Source organism: Cyprinodon variegatus, unplaced genomic scaffold, assembly GCF_000732505.1.
Source record: "Cyprinodon variegatus isolate N-32 unplaced genomic scaffold, C_variegatus-1.0 Scaffold52, whole genome shotgun sequence".
Lineage (NCBI taxonomy): Eukaryota > Metazoa > Chordata > Actinopteri > Cyprinodontiformes > Cyprinodontidae > Cyprinodon > Cyprinodon variegatus.
Genome location: NW_015150505.1, coordinates 349,893 through 366,596, shown reverse-complemented (window position 1 = coordinate 366,596; position 16,704 = coordinate 349,893). Strand labels below are relative to the sequence as shown.

Below are 16,704 nucleotides of genomic sequence, written 5' to 3'. Positions count from 1 at the left end.
GTGAACACTGGGACGGAACTCAATGGGAAAGGAAATTATTCTTATTTCCACCGTTGCGTATTTTAGCTGCGACATATGAATCAAGATGCTATGAATAAAAAAATTTGATTGACAGATGACTGTTGATATATGATTGGCCGAATTTAGGTGTTCAGGCTGAAGTATAACTAACTGAACTGCATAAGAGAACGAAAAAAACAACAACACAGATTTTAAGATGGGATTTTTTTTTATATAAAAAAATAGAAAAAACTTTTTGGACAATATGGTCTGATAAAGAGTACATTTATATACATGTTTAAACCAGAATGATTTGGCATTTAAATATGACTTCTCTGACTTTAAGGAGTCTTTGGCTGTTCGATTATTAATTGATGAATTGAAAAAATAATCAACAGATAAATCTTTTTTAAATATATAAAATTACCCTCAAGTTACTTAATTAAAATAAAATGTCTTGAATGATTCCCAAAAGGAAACATTTATTAAGAAACAAACTAAACCTTAACAATGGATGGGACATGGAAGGAAACAGCAATGCATACAGGCTGCTGAATGCACTGGTGAAGCAGCCGACGCAGGAACATATCGATACTGGAAGATCGTACTCCAGTATGGCCCTGAGTGCTAGTGGATATTCGCTTCAAGGTATTTATTGCACAAAATGGGATAACAAGTTACATGTAAAGTAATTTATCAAACACATTTAAAAAAAAAAAAAAAAACTTGCTAGCATCCAAACATAATTGTTTTTCAAAAGTATGATTTTCAAGATAATTTAATTTTAATTGGTTTCTGTAAAAAAAAAAAAAGCAGTTTTAACTTTTAAAGTAGATCCTTTAATAGAATTGATGGTACATGAGCAGCAACAGGAAGTAATCTTTTAAAATAAATAGGTGCCTTTTCTTTGCGGTTAGATCTTGTTCTCCTTCACCTGTTGTGGTGACTAAAAATGTACTGTTTTTCTCAATAAGAATGTCACGTACATTGAAACTTCACACCTCAGAGGTCGACCGCTTTCGCTCCCCCACCACCGCAGCTTTAGTGTGTATGAATCTGTGTGGCAGGATGTGGAGCAATGAAGAAAGTTACTCAACAAACAGCCGTCATCCTTTAGCCCTCCAGCGATAATCTTCTCCCTCCAGACGGAGGAGGGGAACAGGAGCAGAATGTTGTGGCTGCAGGTTTACAGCTTTGCGTAAAGAGACAGGCAGCCACCGTCCTACGCACGCTACAGCTGGGCGTTTAAATGTGATTACCAATTATGTCTACTTCATTCCTGAGCTGCTTTAGATACTTTAGTGTGGAATATGTTTTCAGCTTTTTACAGAGGATTTATTTTGAAATATGTTGTGGGGAGTGGCGGCCTAGTGGTTAATGCATAGAGCTTGGAATCCTGAGGTTCTGAGTTTTAGCCCCACTCCCACGGCATGCCACTCTGGTTCTCTGAGCAAGACCCTTAACCCCACACTGCTCCTCGGGCGCTTCATGATGGCAGCCCACTGCTCCACAAGGGGCTGGGTTAAATGCAGAGGTAATGTGAGATCAATAAAGTTGAAATTATTATTAAATAAACAAGCTGTTCTAATGTAGATCTGGTTGTAGGGTTAAGCTTGGTTTATTCTTGACATGTTCACGTGGCTAAATTAAGCCATTTTGGGTTTCCATGCTGTTCTGAATTGACTCCATGCAGATGGAATATCTCCACAGAGCACCTAGGAAAACCTGTGTGGAAAACTTGGTGAGCTCTTGCTGGTGAGGGAGTACGCAAATGTAGACATACAGAGTCATTGCGTCATTTAGCTCATATATATCACCACTATCAACAGAATTTCGAAAAACCCCAGGAAATAAATGACTGTTGCTCTAGAACGGCTTTGATAAAGTTGTAAACAGCCGTGTTTTCTATTTCCTCTTGTAGTGTGGTGTTGGAGCTACATTTGTTTTGATTACCTTCATTGTCACTGATTTCTGGAGAAAATCCTCCTAATTTTTCAGGTGAACCGTACTGCTTAGCTTAAAGCACAACAATAAAAGACTTTTGGTCTGTGATTTCTTAAGCTGGGCGTACACCGTATGATTATTATTTTTTTTTTGCCCTTTTCGGGCCGATTCTCCAGTCGTGAGATAATTTTTTTGATCGGGCCGACTTTCAGCCTGCTGGTGCATCCTGGGTTGTGTAGTATACAGGGGTTTAAAAGGGGCAATTATCCTCTCACGACCACCTTCCGGTCAGGAATCGTAAGATCAGGAGAAAATCAAACATATTTAAAATTCAGTCGGCCGTCGTAAGGTATTAGTGGACAAATCCTGCAGCAGAAGTAGAGCTACGAGCCGACTTACCAGAACCTCGAGCGCTGCGCAAACAAAGGAGTTCTATTTCTACTTCTTCTAGATTGACGAGTTTGACCAGCACCATCTCGGTGCCGAGTCCGACATGTGGTTTTTGGACGTGCAGTGTGAGCACTGAGCAGGTAGGTCAATTTAGAGCTTCACGCCGTACAGTGTGAGAACATGCATTGTGAGCTTTGAGCTTTGAAACCCTGCGGTTTTATTGTACAGTTTGAGCTGTAGCTGCGTGCAACGATTGAAAATATCGCACAGTGTATGCTGGGCTTTAGGGAGCGAGGCTTGACTTGTTGCTCAAGCAAATATATAATGACTAATTTCTTAAATTAATAAATCTCTGTACCCTGGAATCTCTTCTCCGTGGTCTAGTGTGCTTTGTCTTGCTTCCTGCTGCCTTTTCTAGTTGTTTTATTGAGTCTGACCATCAGCCATGAGCGGTGCAGAATGTCCTCCATTGTTGTTTACTGTTTAGGTTGCTGCTTTGCTGTAATGACCAATTGTAATGAGAAAATGCACCAATTCAAAGAAGTGTTAAGATGAGCTGAAAAGTAGCAAATAAAAGTGGAACCAATGGAAAAGGATGCTTGTTACACTCCAACACGTTATGTGAGCTAGACAGGTCTAGACCGAGGTGTCATTCAACTAGTTGAAAGTTTACGGATAATCCCAAAAGTTATGAAAATATTTTATGTAGATTGAAAAGTTACTTAATGTTGGTTTATGTTGTATAAAATGTCCTTTCAATGAAATGCAGTACATCTAAATGCATGATAATCCCTGATAGACCTCTTCTACTTGGTCGCCAGGCTTTAGTTTTGTTACGTTTCTGCTCCTTTTAGGGCCTTAAATTGGCAGTTTGCGTGTGTGTGGTTATTATTGGAGTGATTGAAGGATGAATTACCTCGCATAGTGGATATGCTGGCTGTCAGACTGGGAAGGTGAAGTTAGGGGGGGGTCAGAGGACACAACCTCTCTCGGAGGACTTGCTGTTAACCCCTGACCTTGCTGGTTAAGCCTGCAGGGTGGTGGCAGGGGCGGGAGGGGCCACTTTGACGTCCGTCTGGTTTGAGGGTACATGATGGCAACATAGGCGGGGGGGGGGATGTCTAATCTGGTTTTTGTCTCTGAGGTGTTTTCACCTCTAGCTCCCCTCCCCCATCCTTCCTCTGAGAACAGAGTTTGAGCGGCAGGACAATGTCAAAGGGAAGTGACTTATTTTATGAGCCGTTTAAAGGGGACGCCATGCCTCCCCCCCCCCATCCTGACAAAGAAGAGGCAGAGACGCAGCATGAATACCATGACACAAAGTCCCATGTTTGTTTACAAGATGCTAGCCTCTTGTTTGTGGCACCATAAATGCCACTTTTCCTCCTCTAAGTGACACTTGAACAATAGTCTGCCTCTTTGTCTCGTTAGTTCTTAAATTACTGGGGAAACTGGAGGGCTTGAGAGGCCCCCGAAGGGAAATCTGTAACTGAGACCTAGTTCAGACTTCACACAAGACTATTCATGTCGGATGTGCTTAAGAACTGATGGCTGAAATGTCAGCATCTTTTCTCAGAAGTCCTGTTCTTATTATATTTACCGTCATAATTCGGTTGCTTGAACGGAGATAACATTTCCTGAGTCATAGCTTGTCAAAGACTGAATCCCTTGAGTTAACAGTGTGACATTTGTGCAGACATTCCTGTGAAATACTGACCATCTCTGCTTTTATTTGTGTACTTTGGTAACTAGGGCTATTTTCCACATGGATATAGCCTTCAGATTGTAAACCGTTGCAGTGGGCAAGCAGGGGGCCCTGCAAAAGGAAAGACTGGCTGTTTCACCTAAAAACTTGGTCTGTGTGTATATCCCTGCACCTCCAATCAGGGGTGCACAAAGAGCCGTGTGTTGAGTAGCGAGGTGATGTGCGAATGTGTTTTGGTAGGCGCTGCCAACTGTGCCTGGGTGTGTGTGTAAACGGCTGATGTTAGGAAGCAGAGAGCGATGGCTCTGAGGAGAGGACTGAGACGGATGGAGTGGCTTTTTTGGACTCGATCCCAGACAGAGGGGTCCAATTAATGGCGCCATGGAGCATCCCTCCCTCCACTACACTGTTTGGATGGTTCTATCGCTGCAAGTCGCTTTAAACCCTAGAGGAGGTGGTGTTTAAGGAAAACCAGAGAAAATATATATATGTTTGGTTTCTTTGTCAATGTAGGAGCGTGAGTGTAATGTACAGGACTATGCAGAAATATTCAATTTGTTCCATTAGAAGGCAAATGGAGATGTGAAAAAAATGCAATAAAGAAATGACCATTTTAATAACTTTTAATCATAAAATTTTTTTTAGGGTAAGTTTGCTTTTTTCTGTTTTTTTTTTATTTATATTTTTATTTTCCATATTTTTTTTCAAACTTTCTTTTTATATAGATTTTATTTTTCCAAAGTTTTGTAAATAATTGCTTCCTTTTTAAATGCTTTTCTACGGATTACATTCTCTTCACTTCAAGCCCAAAACAAATGTCATCAACCATTCAAAAATGTTGTCGCTAACATTCGTGCAAACCAATAGGAATGTATCTTTTCTCTTCAGTTTAGTGTAAAGCCCGCCCCCAGAAGTGAAAAGAGTGTGATCTGTAAAATGCAAACTCTGTCCTAAAAAGAGAAATTAAGTTACTCTCAACACCTAAGATGTTTTTCAAAGTTTCATTTCAGAATTGCATTTTTTTTATCTCCATTTTTCAAAAGTGTTTTTTAAACATTATTGGAATAAAGTTCACTCCATACATCTTCACATCATTTCAGCTTCCAGCCAAAGACGAGTTTGTTCAGAGATTTTTAGATTGTAGTGAAGTGGAAGGAATAAATACATGGTTTTAGCTAAAAGACGTGTTGTATGTATGTTTGTTTTGTTGTTCCCAATAAGCTGACATAGCAGAGTAAAATCCAACTCCTCCATGTGACATGTCACATGACTGGTTGGTAGAATCCCCTTGTGAGCGACTTGATGTCTTGTTGACGTGACGTCATGAAGAGGGAAAACAAACATGGTGTTTGAGCAAACTTGGAGCAAAGCTTAACAAAGCATAACAACACCCTGACAAATTTGGAAACATGCTACCATAGGCTTCGGCACCAAGAGACCCTGAAGGGTGAGTCTAATGTCAGCATAAGCTGTGGGCAAGCTAGCCTAGCCTCGTCTCGCCTCGCCTCGCTATATGGAACCATGGACAGTGAGCAGAGTCAAGCTGGTAGAAAATTGTCAAAATACGGCAACACCCATTTCATAAGAATGAAACCTCTTCTGGAGTCTCATTTTATCCTTTTATCATTGAATATTTTTTTATTTTATATTATATTTGCTTTGGGGGACATAAAGCTGCTAAAGGCAAGTACTGCTTTGTAAAACAGACTTGGCTGAGCCATGTAAGAGTAGAACAGATGAAATATATTGTAAAAAAATATATTTTCTGCAAAATGTTTCTTTATCAGTTTTTGTTAACAGGAAGTTAAAAGTCGTGCAGCTCGATTATGGTAATTGACCCGCCGGCAAGCTAAATTATGCTAATGCTACACAGGGTTTCTGTGGTTATTTAGTTAAAAAGCAAGTTAAACTTTATTGAGCTGCAGATACACGAACACTGCAATATGTTATTTCTTTTTCTGACCAGCCGCAATGCTTTATGACAGCTTGACAACATTCAGCCAATCAGAGCGCCTGCAGCGCCAGGTACAGCACCAGAGTGGATCTGGTACCTTTCCAAAGCCTTTTCAGTTCGAGCTGCTTTTCTCTGGGTGCCGAATCAGTGATTTTGGAAGCACTAAGACTATTTCGAGACAAATATTGCAGAAAAAAAAAAAGAAAACTCATTTAAATGCTAGAAAAGTATACTAGTAATAGTTTACATGGGGAAAAAAAGTTGACTTTAAAGATATACACCCTTCTGCTTACACTCTATACATTGCTAGTGTATAGAGACAGGCTCTAACCAGAGTAGAAAAAGAAGTGGGAGGCCGCGTTGCACAACTGAGCAAGAAGATAAGTGCATTAGATTTTGTAGTTTGAGAAACGGACGCCTCACAGGTCCCCAACTGTTATCTTCATTAAATAGTACCCGCAGTAGCGCGTTTGTGCTGTCCTCTGAAGGGAATAGTACATACCGTTGTAGGAAATCTTCAATTTCTTAGCAATTTCTCGCATGGAATAGCCTTCATTTCTAAGAACAAGAATAGACTGTCGAGTTTGAAGTTATCTTCATTGAAAAGTACAGTGCTTTTCCTTCAAAAATAAGGACATTTCAATGTGACCCCAAACTTTTGAACGGTAGTGTATATATATGACACAATGATGACTTCTGTAGGGCAGGGCTGAAGCACGCATCTAGATACAATTTACACTCTAGTACTGATGTGACTTTGGAGATAAACCTGACCTAGAACTAGATCAAATGGGGCTCCGGTGGCAAAATGTCAGAAAGCCTTCGGTCTAAATGTCAGGTTTCAGCAGCATGCTTCTGCAGATGGCGAGTGAGAACAAGCCAGCAGAGAGAGTCAAACAGGCTGCCGACGCTGAGACGCACTGAAAGGATCCCTGTGTTCTCTGACATGCCAACAGCTACGTCTAAAACAAAACATTATTCCAGCTGCGCCTCTGCCTCCGTCCTCCCCTGAACCTCTCTGATTCAGAGTTAGACCCACTCCTCATAAAGTTGGCAGCCGGTTTTCGTCAGGATTTAGGCTGAACGCTCTCCGGCTTTTCCTGCTTGTCAACCCCGAATGTAGATCGTTGATCCGGGGGGAAACATTTGCTTTGAGCATTTCTGCTGCAGAGTCAAAGTTTTTTTGTTTACAGAGGCAGATTAGAAGAACTAACAATCCATGACCCATGTCCTGTTAGGAAATCACCCTTTCGATATTCCTGCTTGTGCTTTTAAATGGTTGGAAGCTAAAGCTACACGGTTATAATCTAACATGCCCGAGGCTGAAGCAGGAGGTCTCACCTGCAAAGTGGATGAAGAGGTAATCCTCAGGTCTCTTTAAACGTGTGTTTTAGAAGGACGCAGCACTCAGAAAAGAGCCTCTGCACTAAACTATCCATCAAGACTGAGAAGAGCTCGGATAAGAGGCCTGCTCTGTGAAGTGGCCAGCTTAATGCTGCTCAGCTGAGTGCTACAATTAGGGGCAGAGGAGGGGGTTTGAACAGCTAAGGTGTGTTTGATTTGCTAAAGGGTAAAGCTCTCACCTAGAGCTTTAAAGACTGGATTTCTCACCTAATTGTGCCCATTGAGGCTCTCTGTCTCTCTCTCTCTCTGTCTGTTTCTTTCTGTTTTCTCATTGTATAAATCATTGAAGGCTTCCTCTACATTCTTGAAAAGTCTTAACATCCATTAACCCTAACCGCCTGCCTTATTTTAAACTGGGCAGGTTGGACGTACCCAAATGTCTTCGCCTATTAAAAATACACCTTCCATCCCACATGCTTGCCAGTGGATGCATTTTAAAGTGCAGGTCTTCTAGTTTTTGGTTATAAACATCTCAACACTGTGATTGTTACACAATGTAAACCACAGCAGTTCAAACATGTTTAAAATGTTTTGTTTTTTTCCTTTCCTTTCTTTTGGGCATGCAAGTTATTTACTATATTTGTTCCTGTTGTTGAAAACGTCTGTAAATAGGACGAGGTTACTTAATCTTACAGGTTTATATGTAAGGAATCGGTGCATTTGGCACATTGGGACAAATTCAGTAATATTTATTTTACCATGAATTGGTTCATAATAAGACATATTTTCTAGGCTACTTATATTTTTTTTACGGAGAAGTCAAAAGCGAGTGCGTAATATCCTCCAATGTGAGCCGACGTCTGGAAATCAAGCGGCTCTCACGCTACGCCTGACGACATAAAACAGGGATGAACAGGAACCATGAGTCCCACCCATCATTTTAAAGCTCTTCTCATTTTCTGCCACCTCATGTGAAAATTATTTTCGGAAACGTTAATGCAGAGAAGCAAAACCGGTTCTGAGAGAAGCTGTTTGTTTTATTCAACCTGACTTAAAAGACTTTGTTTTGGCCACAAGCAGCTTTAAAGTTTTTATTTCCGGCGAAAGGAAAAACAGGTTTTGATGGTTTCCACCCCCGTTGGGAGCTAATGTATTGAAGATTTGAATTCAATTTATTATCATCATGGATAGGAGCCCACACATTCCCTGAACCGACAACAGTGGACATTTGTGAAGCAGGCTTCAGGGGGAAAGGCAAAGATTTTAAAGAAAAAGACATACTTTTTGAATTTTATTGATAGCAGACGGTGTCATTTGACTGACATTACATTTTTTCTTAAGAAAATTAAAACAAAAAAGTCAATGAAGCTGCTAAATCACAACAATGGGATAAAAACAGCCATGTGTCGTGGACGGAGTGGAAAGATGTTAAACATTCTCACATTTTCTAAGAATGCAGCCGGTTTCCTCTGCAAACTCTTGAATTGAGAACGCTGTATTCAGATCTAATAACGTCACAATACAACTTTTTCTTTTCTGATGCAATACTTTTTTTTTTTGACGTCTCGACAAATTGTGGAGTTTATGGTATTGCCCCTTTATAATATCAGCATTAATGATGCTTTTAATACATACTTATTACATGGAATGTTAAAAAAAAGTGGTTTCATTCACAACAATAGATGACAACAGGTATGAGTCATGCATTATTATTGCTTTTATTATTATTATTATTATTATTGGTACCTTTACCAGAAACTGATCAAAGCACCATTTTTAGATTTTAGATGCAGGCCAATTTAATCCCATAATTCTTCTTTTTCAACCAGCATCACACCAATTTCCAAAGGGGAGCATAGTTTGCATATTTTTTCTATTCATTGTAGATTTCAGGATTATTTGAACTTTATAAGATAAAACCTCAGATAACCTGAAATGATTGTCCAGTGATGTTATTTTTTGTTTTTTTATTGATGTATTTGTACAATCGCTTGAGAAAGCATGTTGGGATTGAAAATGGGTGGGGTTGTGTTTAATTATTCTTAATTCTTTTAACTGTTTTTTTTTTATTCTTTTATCCCATCGCATCATTAATGAAATCAAGTATCAATTTCTGGGTATTAAGATCCAGTTTTACATTCTAGTATCGTGAAAACCTCAAAAGGAGGGTTTGAAAAAAGAATAAAATGTGCTGCTGAAGACCTGTGATTGGTTTGGAGGGTCTCCTTCCAGCAGGGAGACGATACTAAAGATGAAACCCCTAAAAATCTTTAGCATGACTTCAGTCTTAAAAGTTGAGTTCAGTTTGTTTGTTGAAAAGTACAGGTACAAATAAATAGAAGGTGCTTCTTCAAAGTACAGATTTGAAGTGAATGCAGAAAAAACTTTTAGGTTTTCCACCTGCTTCACAAATGATTGTTTTCCCCCTTAAGTCTGATTGTAAACATAGTGATTGTTTGTATTTGCCTGTGTGGATGTCCCACTGATGTTTACTGAACCTGCCGTGTCTGCTGTGTTACAGGAGCCTCGCTGAAGGTGTGTCCGCAGGGTTTCTCCTGCTGCACGGCGGAGATGGAGGAGAAGCTGAGCCAGCAGAGCCAGACGGAGATCAAAGCTCCCGTGTCCAAGCTTAGCACCGGCCTACAATCCACCTTCACACAGAGACACGACCATTTTGACAGTGAGCAAACACTCCAACACAAACACCAGCCTGTCAGAGCAGCAGCCCCTCAGGCTGCGTCCTGCTACCGTCCCGCTGCGTTGCTTGGGGCTGACCGCTTTTGACGGACGCCTCCACATGCCAGGGCGCTTCTCTAAGCGTAGATAGTACTCCTGTGTCTGTAGGCCTGTCCACCTGTCTCACAGCCCCCCCCCCTGTATCCCTCCAGAGAGACCAGGCATGCCTCCAGACGGACCACACACGTCTTCAGATTTTGTCTTCCCTGTACTTCCTGTTCCTCCGTGTGGGAGCGGACATGTGTGTACGCCTGTAAATATCGGGATCAGGTTTCCCTCCGCTGAGGATCGGAGCGCATGGGAACATGCAGCGGTGCTGACTGGCAGAGGAAGGCTCCAATGAAGCCTGATAAGACCAAGAGGAGAGGATGAGGGTCCCAGGAGGAAGAGGGAAAGCATTTGATCTTCAGCGTGCTGCTGGGATCCAGCTCGTTAGGGAGCTTACGTGCATAGCTGGGCTCTGCGCTGTGAGCGCATGTGTTCCTGTGCGTTTGTGGGTCAGAGTTCTTTGGCTCTTCTGTGTCTGTGGAAGGCAGAGAGGGATGGTCGGTAACAGGGAGCCTGTGTATTGCAGCCAGATGTTAGGAGGAATGTGACGTGTAGGAATGCGGTTGCTCGGGCAGTCCCTCCCCTCTTCCTCACTTCTCTTACTGCCCTTTGTACCATTTTCTCTCATAAAGCCCTCTTCTTCTTCTTCTTCTCACCATCCAATCACTTCCTTTCCATCCAGGTTGTTGAAGCAAATTATTTTGCAGCGCTTCTCTAATCCGCTCTGCTTGGCTCCATCCTCCGCCCATCTCCCCTCGTTTTCTGGCAGTCTAAGAAAATATTTAAGAGCTGACTTCACTGAGCGATCCATCATTTAGCACTTTTAATTTGTCCAATGAAAAAACTATCTGGATTTATGGGTAAACCCCTACGACGAGCTTCCAAAGAAGATGTCACCAGATTTTCCCTGAACTTTCATTTCACTGTAATGCCTCAACTTTGGAGGAAAAACCCGAGGCTCCTCTGACTGGTTTTAATGAAGTGAAAAACATCATCAATAGTCTGGACTCGTATCTGGTTTTTGCCAATGTAATCTAAAATATAACAGCTGCCTTAAACATGCCGTAGTTCGCTGTAACCGAGTTGTTGTGTTTGACATAAATAAAAAAATAAACGAGCGGATCAGAAGGCTGGATCGACGTCATTCAGCCGATATCTGATCCGAGTACTGAAAATGTTTGCTGAATGAAAGCAGCTTCTGAAACAATGTGAGGCTTCAGCAACTGTCACATTACTTTAAAGAGTTCAATCAGCTGTAACCAACCAAACAAATCATCAGTATCGTTGATTTAAACCTATAAGAACTGACTTGCAGATAAACTAAACACAGCTGCAAGTCGGAGCGAAGGAATACAGAAAGGAGGAGGGGCTTAAAAACGATTCACACATTAGAAAAGAAAGGAACACGGTTCTCATTATTAGCTTATGTTTGGATGTTCTTAGCAGAGATTTAGCTGATTTAGGTTGGACTGAATGCAGCAGTGTTACATAAGTGTCTGTGTTTGATTTAAATTGAGTAGGAATAGGTTTTCCTCTAACCCAAGGGTCCAACGCCAAAGGCTTTCTTTTATTTAAAACAGAAAAACGAGGATCTTTCTCACTGCTGCTCAGCTAATACTTTAATACAGTTAGATTGTCAGTAATCATCCTAGACTTAAAAAGAAGAAAAAACAACACTGCATATGGTGGAGGTTTAAGTTCTTTTTTCATAGTTGATTAATTGTTTATTTGATTCAGATTTATTTTATCTGATGATAGAAGGGCTTTCTTTAGGTTTTGTAGTGTTGCCATCATCCAGTAGAGGGAGCTGGTGTTCATTCTGAAAGCCGTAGGGAAATCGTATTTAAATGTCAAATCATTCTGGCTTAAACATGTATATAAATGTACTCATTATCAGACTAAATTTATATTTTTTTTCATTATCTTAATCAGGCCAGTTAGTTCTACATCAGCTTGAACACCTAAATTCGGCCAATCATATATCAACGGTCATCTGTCAATCAAATTTTTTCGGTCCATGCATCTTGATTCATTTGTCGCAGCTAATATACGCATCGGTTGAAATCAGAATCCTTTCCTTTCCCATTGAGTTCCGTCCCAGTGTTCACGGGGATGGACGTCTGTGTCTTCAGCAGGCGTAGAGCTAACAGAGCTGGCAGCGTTGCGAGGCAAGGGCTCAAACATGTACGGCTGTAAGCCTTCTACACCAAACCAAGCTTCTGCCGCCCTGGCGTCCTCCTCCACAACATCTTCATCCCCACTTTCCTCCTCTAAATAAAAAATGGATGACGGAGGAGACTCATCCACGACCTCTGACACAAAACTCTCCTCCTCTTGCATGTTTCCTCTGTGCATAGCGTTCCTTGACAGTGTTGTTTCTAAGTCACCAATTTAGTGCTACTTGGTACCAATGGAATTTCCCATTGAGAACCTACTAGCACTAACTGGTTAGCAAGAAGCTTCCAAGACACCGGCCACAAGCAAAAAGCTGGCAAATCTTCCGTCACAACAATCTCGCCCCCTTGATAAGCGACCAATCACTTTCACTTTATTCACAGATGTAAAGTCGTGCACCACTCGGGATAATTCAGAAATGCAGCGGTTGGAACGGCTGCTTCCCTACGACTTTAATTAGAGCCTCACTGGTGTTTGCAAGAGAAGTAATAGAGTGGAGGCATGAACGGGTCGAGGTTATTTACATAAGGATGCAGAATGGACTTTGTTGTTCTGTTTGTGAATCTTAAATAGCGCAGATTTGTTCAGGGGGCACCAATCGGTCGCTCAGTTGATGGTTTTGATTTCTTTAATTTGGGAAGATCAGTGATCGCCCGATGCTTCGATGTAAAACTGATCCTTTCTACCGATCTTATCCACGTCTGCAGAGGTCTGAAAAGCAGCCGCTCTAAACCTATGAGGCAGTTTAGCACTTTTTTATCATGTCGTTGGTATTAAGTGTTCTCCAATGAGATAAGATGGAAATATTGAAGGACTCCTTTGATCCTTTCACAACTTAACAGTGTAAGTAAATCTGTAACAGTCAACGTCAGAATTGTCATGTTAGGCTTTATAAAGATCAGTGATCGGCTGTGAAAAGATCTTCTTCATACAAGAGAAAACCTGTTAGCAACGGAGACCAGAAGTCCCCGATTTCCAGGGACAGTCCCCGTTTTGGACCACTTGTCCCCGACTAAAGCTGTCGCCAGAAATGTCTCTGTTGTTACCGTTATATGAATGAGAGGGTAAATGTTGCATGTAGACTAGTAGTTATTATGGTAGAAAGTGCGCGCGAGCATGCTGCGTTCAGAAACGGCTGTTGGTGTATAGATGAGGAGCAGAGGGCAGCCCTTTTAAAACAGGCGGGGAAGTTTGTTATCAGAACAGGTCTCAGTTATGGTAAGTGTGTTAATTGGTTCATGTGATTTGAATTCAACTGATCATTGTAAATGTTTGGTTCATGCCCGGGTTAATAAATTAAAAGGGATTTGATATGTTTTACTAAAGATGAGGATTGGAAATGTAACATAAACCAAGCTAATCAACAAATAGTAAATCAGACCTTTGGCTGCAGCTGCTATGAGAAAATAGACTCGGATAAAATCAAACAGAATGATTGAAAACTCCCGGTAACGAGCTGATCTGATTTGATGGGTCTCCAGGGATCAACAATGGTTCATTTAAAGATGTTTTTACAACTGATCAATGACCTTTAGTTTATATCATCATAGTCAGTTATTTTAAGTAGAGTTATAAGTAGTTTCGCTGTTATTCTTACACTTGATTTTTTTTGTCTAAATATTAATATGTAAAAATGGATGAAAGCATCACTTTTCCCATTTCCTATTTTAATTTTCATGATGTATATTTATTTTCATCTACAAGCTGGAAGTTTCCCCAGATTAGATTGCAGAAATCTGATCGCCTTTCTCAGGGTTTCCACGGATCATTAAAAATCATTAAAACTCATTCAATTATAATTTTTAAATTAAGGCCTTAATTGGCATTAAATTTGATTACATTTGAATATTTGTCATTAATAATGCTTTATAAAAAAAAAAAAAATGTTTATAAAAAAATGTATATATATATATGCTGATATATTATATCGCAATATGTTTGCGCTGAACTGTCTCCCTTTGATCTAAAAGCTGTATTTTCGGAAAAGAAGCCCGAGGCAGGAAAAAGTGCAAATTTCAACAAAAGTGGCTGGAAAACCAGGAATTTGGGACGTGGATGCAGCCTGTCAATGGTAAAGATGACGAAATATGAGAGATTTATGGATTCCTCTTGATGGCATTAAAATAATTTCTCAGAGCAATAAAAAGCATTAAATTAGAGTTATTCATTCCTGTATAAACCCTGTTACTGTCAGTGACCAACTTAATGTTACCTTATTAATCAGAAACCTCAAAGTGTGAGGTTTTCGTCCAGGTTGGTGTGCTCGGCCGCGAGCGGTCTCTGTGCACGTGGCTTACCTTGGAGCGCACTGACTCACAGGTCGGAAACATGCCATTCAAATACCTGAATTATTAAATCAAAACCAAGAAGTTCCTGTACTTTCGCTCCATAAACACAACAAACTTTCTCTTTTAAACACTTGATTTAAAAAAAAAGAAAGATGAGAGCAGAGCAAAGATGTATAGTTTGATGCAGGAATTTGGATAAATCTTCTAATCCCTTCATTTACTGTTGGATTTGAATACTTTACCAGAGAGCCTTTTTTCTGTTTTGTGCCAAAGATCATCAAAATAAGAATCGACAGCAGGAACCTCAGAGAAATCTGGAAATTTAGGATCATCCACTGAAAGCCAGATTGGTTCAGGACTGTTAGCCAAGGAGCTATGTTTGAATAACCTTTCACCGGCTGACAGGATTGGATTAAACCCTCTATGGAGTTTGGCGCTGCCAGTTTTGGACATGTCTTCCAGATGTTTCACACTGACGGATGTCAGCTTCAGTGTTTTGAGGGCCAAAGAAAGAGGATCATTCCCTTCCCTCATTAGTCAGCTGCTATCATAAAGATCTTTCCTGATTTATCAGCCTGACTCTAGATGCTGCTGATTTCTGCCCCTTATGGTTCCAGTCCTGTAGGTGTTTAAACATTTTTTTTTAAATCTCTCATCCAGTGGCTGCGGTCGGAGTGACATCGGCCCACCGCTCCCATAGAGCAGGGTACATGTCTGCATAAACACAGCTGCGACTGTACGTGAAAAACCGACAAACTCAGGAAGTGGTGTCTGTGATTAGCTGGGCTCTCATCATGCGCCCGGAGCCAGGAGTCATGGCCAATTAAGACCAAAGCCAGAAATAGTTCTCCCCTCTCCGGGCGTCTGGTCGCAGAGCGGCTGTCCTGCTGCAGTGACCCCGTCCGGCGGAGCAGGTCCATGTCTGGGAATTAAGCGCTTGGATTAAGAGTCCTTTCGCCTGGAGACACACAGAGAAGAGACGACCATCTGAAGAGGGGAGTTCCAGCAGCGGGAGGGAAGGAATCCCATCCGAAAGGAGGGGGAGAAGGAGCTCAACGACTAATTGGCACAAATAGGATGCAATTACTGCCTGGGCTGGGACTGGGAGGAGCAGGGTTTATAAGGCCACCAGTGGGTGGTGTGTGTGGAGGGGGGGGGGGGGGGGGGGGGGGTCTGCACGCTGAAGGAAGTGGGAGGAGATGGGTCAGCTTCTCTATTCCTGTGATGGATTGGACCTCCGATCATTGCTCATAATAAAGGCTGCTCTCTGCAACGCGCTGACAGTGGAGGTTATATGGGGGGGGCTGTCTGACCTTTCACCCAGATCCTCTCCCACTGCAGGCTGAGTGTTTAGGTGGAAAAACTGCTCAGCCTGTTGGCTCTGGGTCATAAACTGGTTTTAATGGTCTGCTGGGTGCTGCTCTGACCAGAAGCTGCGGCTCTCGCTGCCTTGGGTTAAAGATGCAGACATGCAGAGATGTTAGATCGGATTCAACGTCACTAAATGTAATGAAACTAAAAAAAACAACCCTTCCTGCATCTACTGTTACCGAATAGCTGTGATCAGATAGAGGTAAACATGCTGACGCATAGATTGAGGTAATCTAATCCCATTTCCTGTTGGATGCTAAACTGCTGCCTCTGTCCTCGAAGCTGCTGCTCGTTTTCTCTCGTGTTTCAGTGAAACGGCCGGTTTATCGCTAATAGGCGACTGGTTGATTGTTTCACTGCAGAAAGAATTAAAAAAAAACACGTCGGCCTGAAAACGGAAAGCATGGACTAATATTGTACTTCTTTTTCTCCTGTTCCTCCCTCACTCTTTTACTTCTCATTCCTCCTTTCTTTCTTTTAGCATTTCTTCCATTTCCCTCATCCTGTCCATCCTCGTCTTTTTGCTCTTCTAACATCCCTCCTCTCCTCCCGACATCCCTCCTTTCTTCCCAACATCCTACCTTTCCTCCCGACATCCCCCCTTTCCTCCTAACACTCTTCCTTTCCTCCCGACATCTCTCCTTTCCTCCCGACATCCCTCCTTTCCTCCTACCATCCCTCCTTTCCTCCTACCATCCCTCCTTTCCTCCCGACATCCCTCCTTTCCTCCTACCATCCCTCCTTTCCTC

The 16,704-nt window shown here is 41.6% G+C and overlaps 1 protein-coding gene across 1 annotated transcript in view; it reads left to right on the top strand.

Moving 5' to 3' along the window:
• The window catches only part of LOC107082387 (glypican-4-like), a 53,741-nt gene that overhangs the window by 27,357 nt on the left and 9,680 nt on the right, over window positions 1–16,704 (top strand). The window contains exon 2 of the mRNA XM_015371053.1: window positions 9,859–10,017. Coding sequence (XP_015226539.1) covers window positions 9,859–10,017 — 159 coding nt within the window. The remainder of the gene's footprint in view (window positions 1–9,858; window positions 10,018–16,704) is intronic.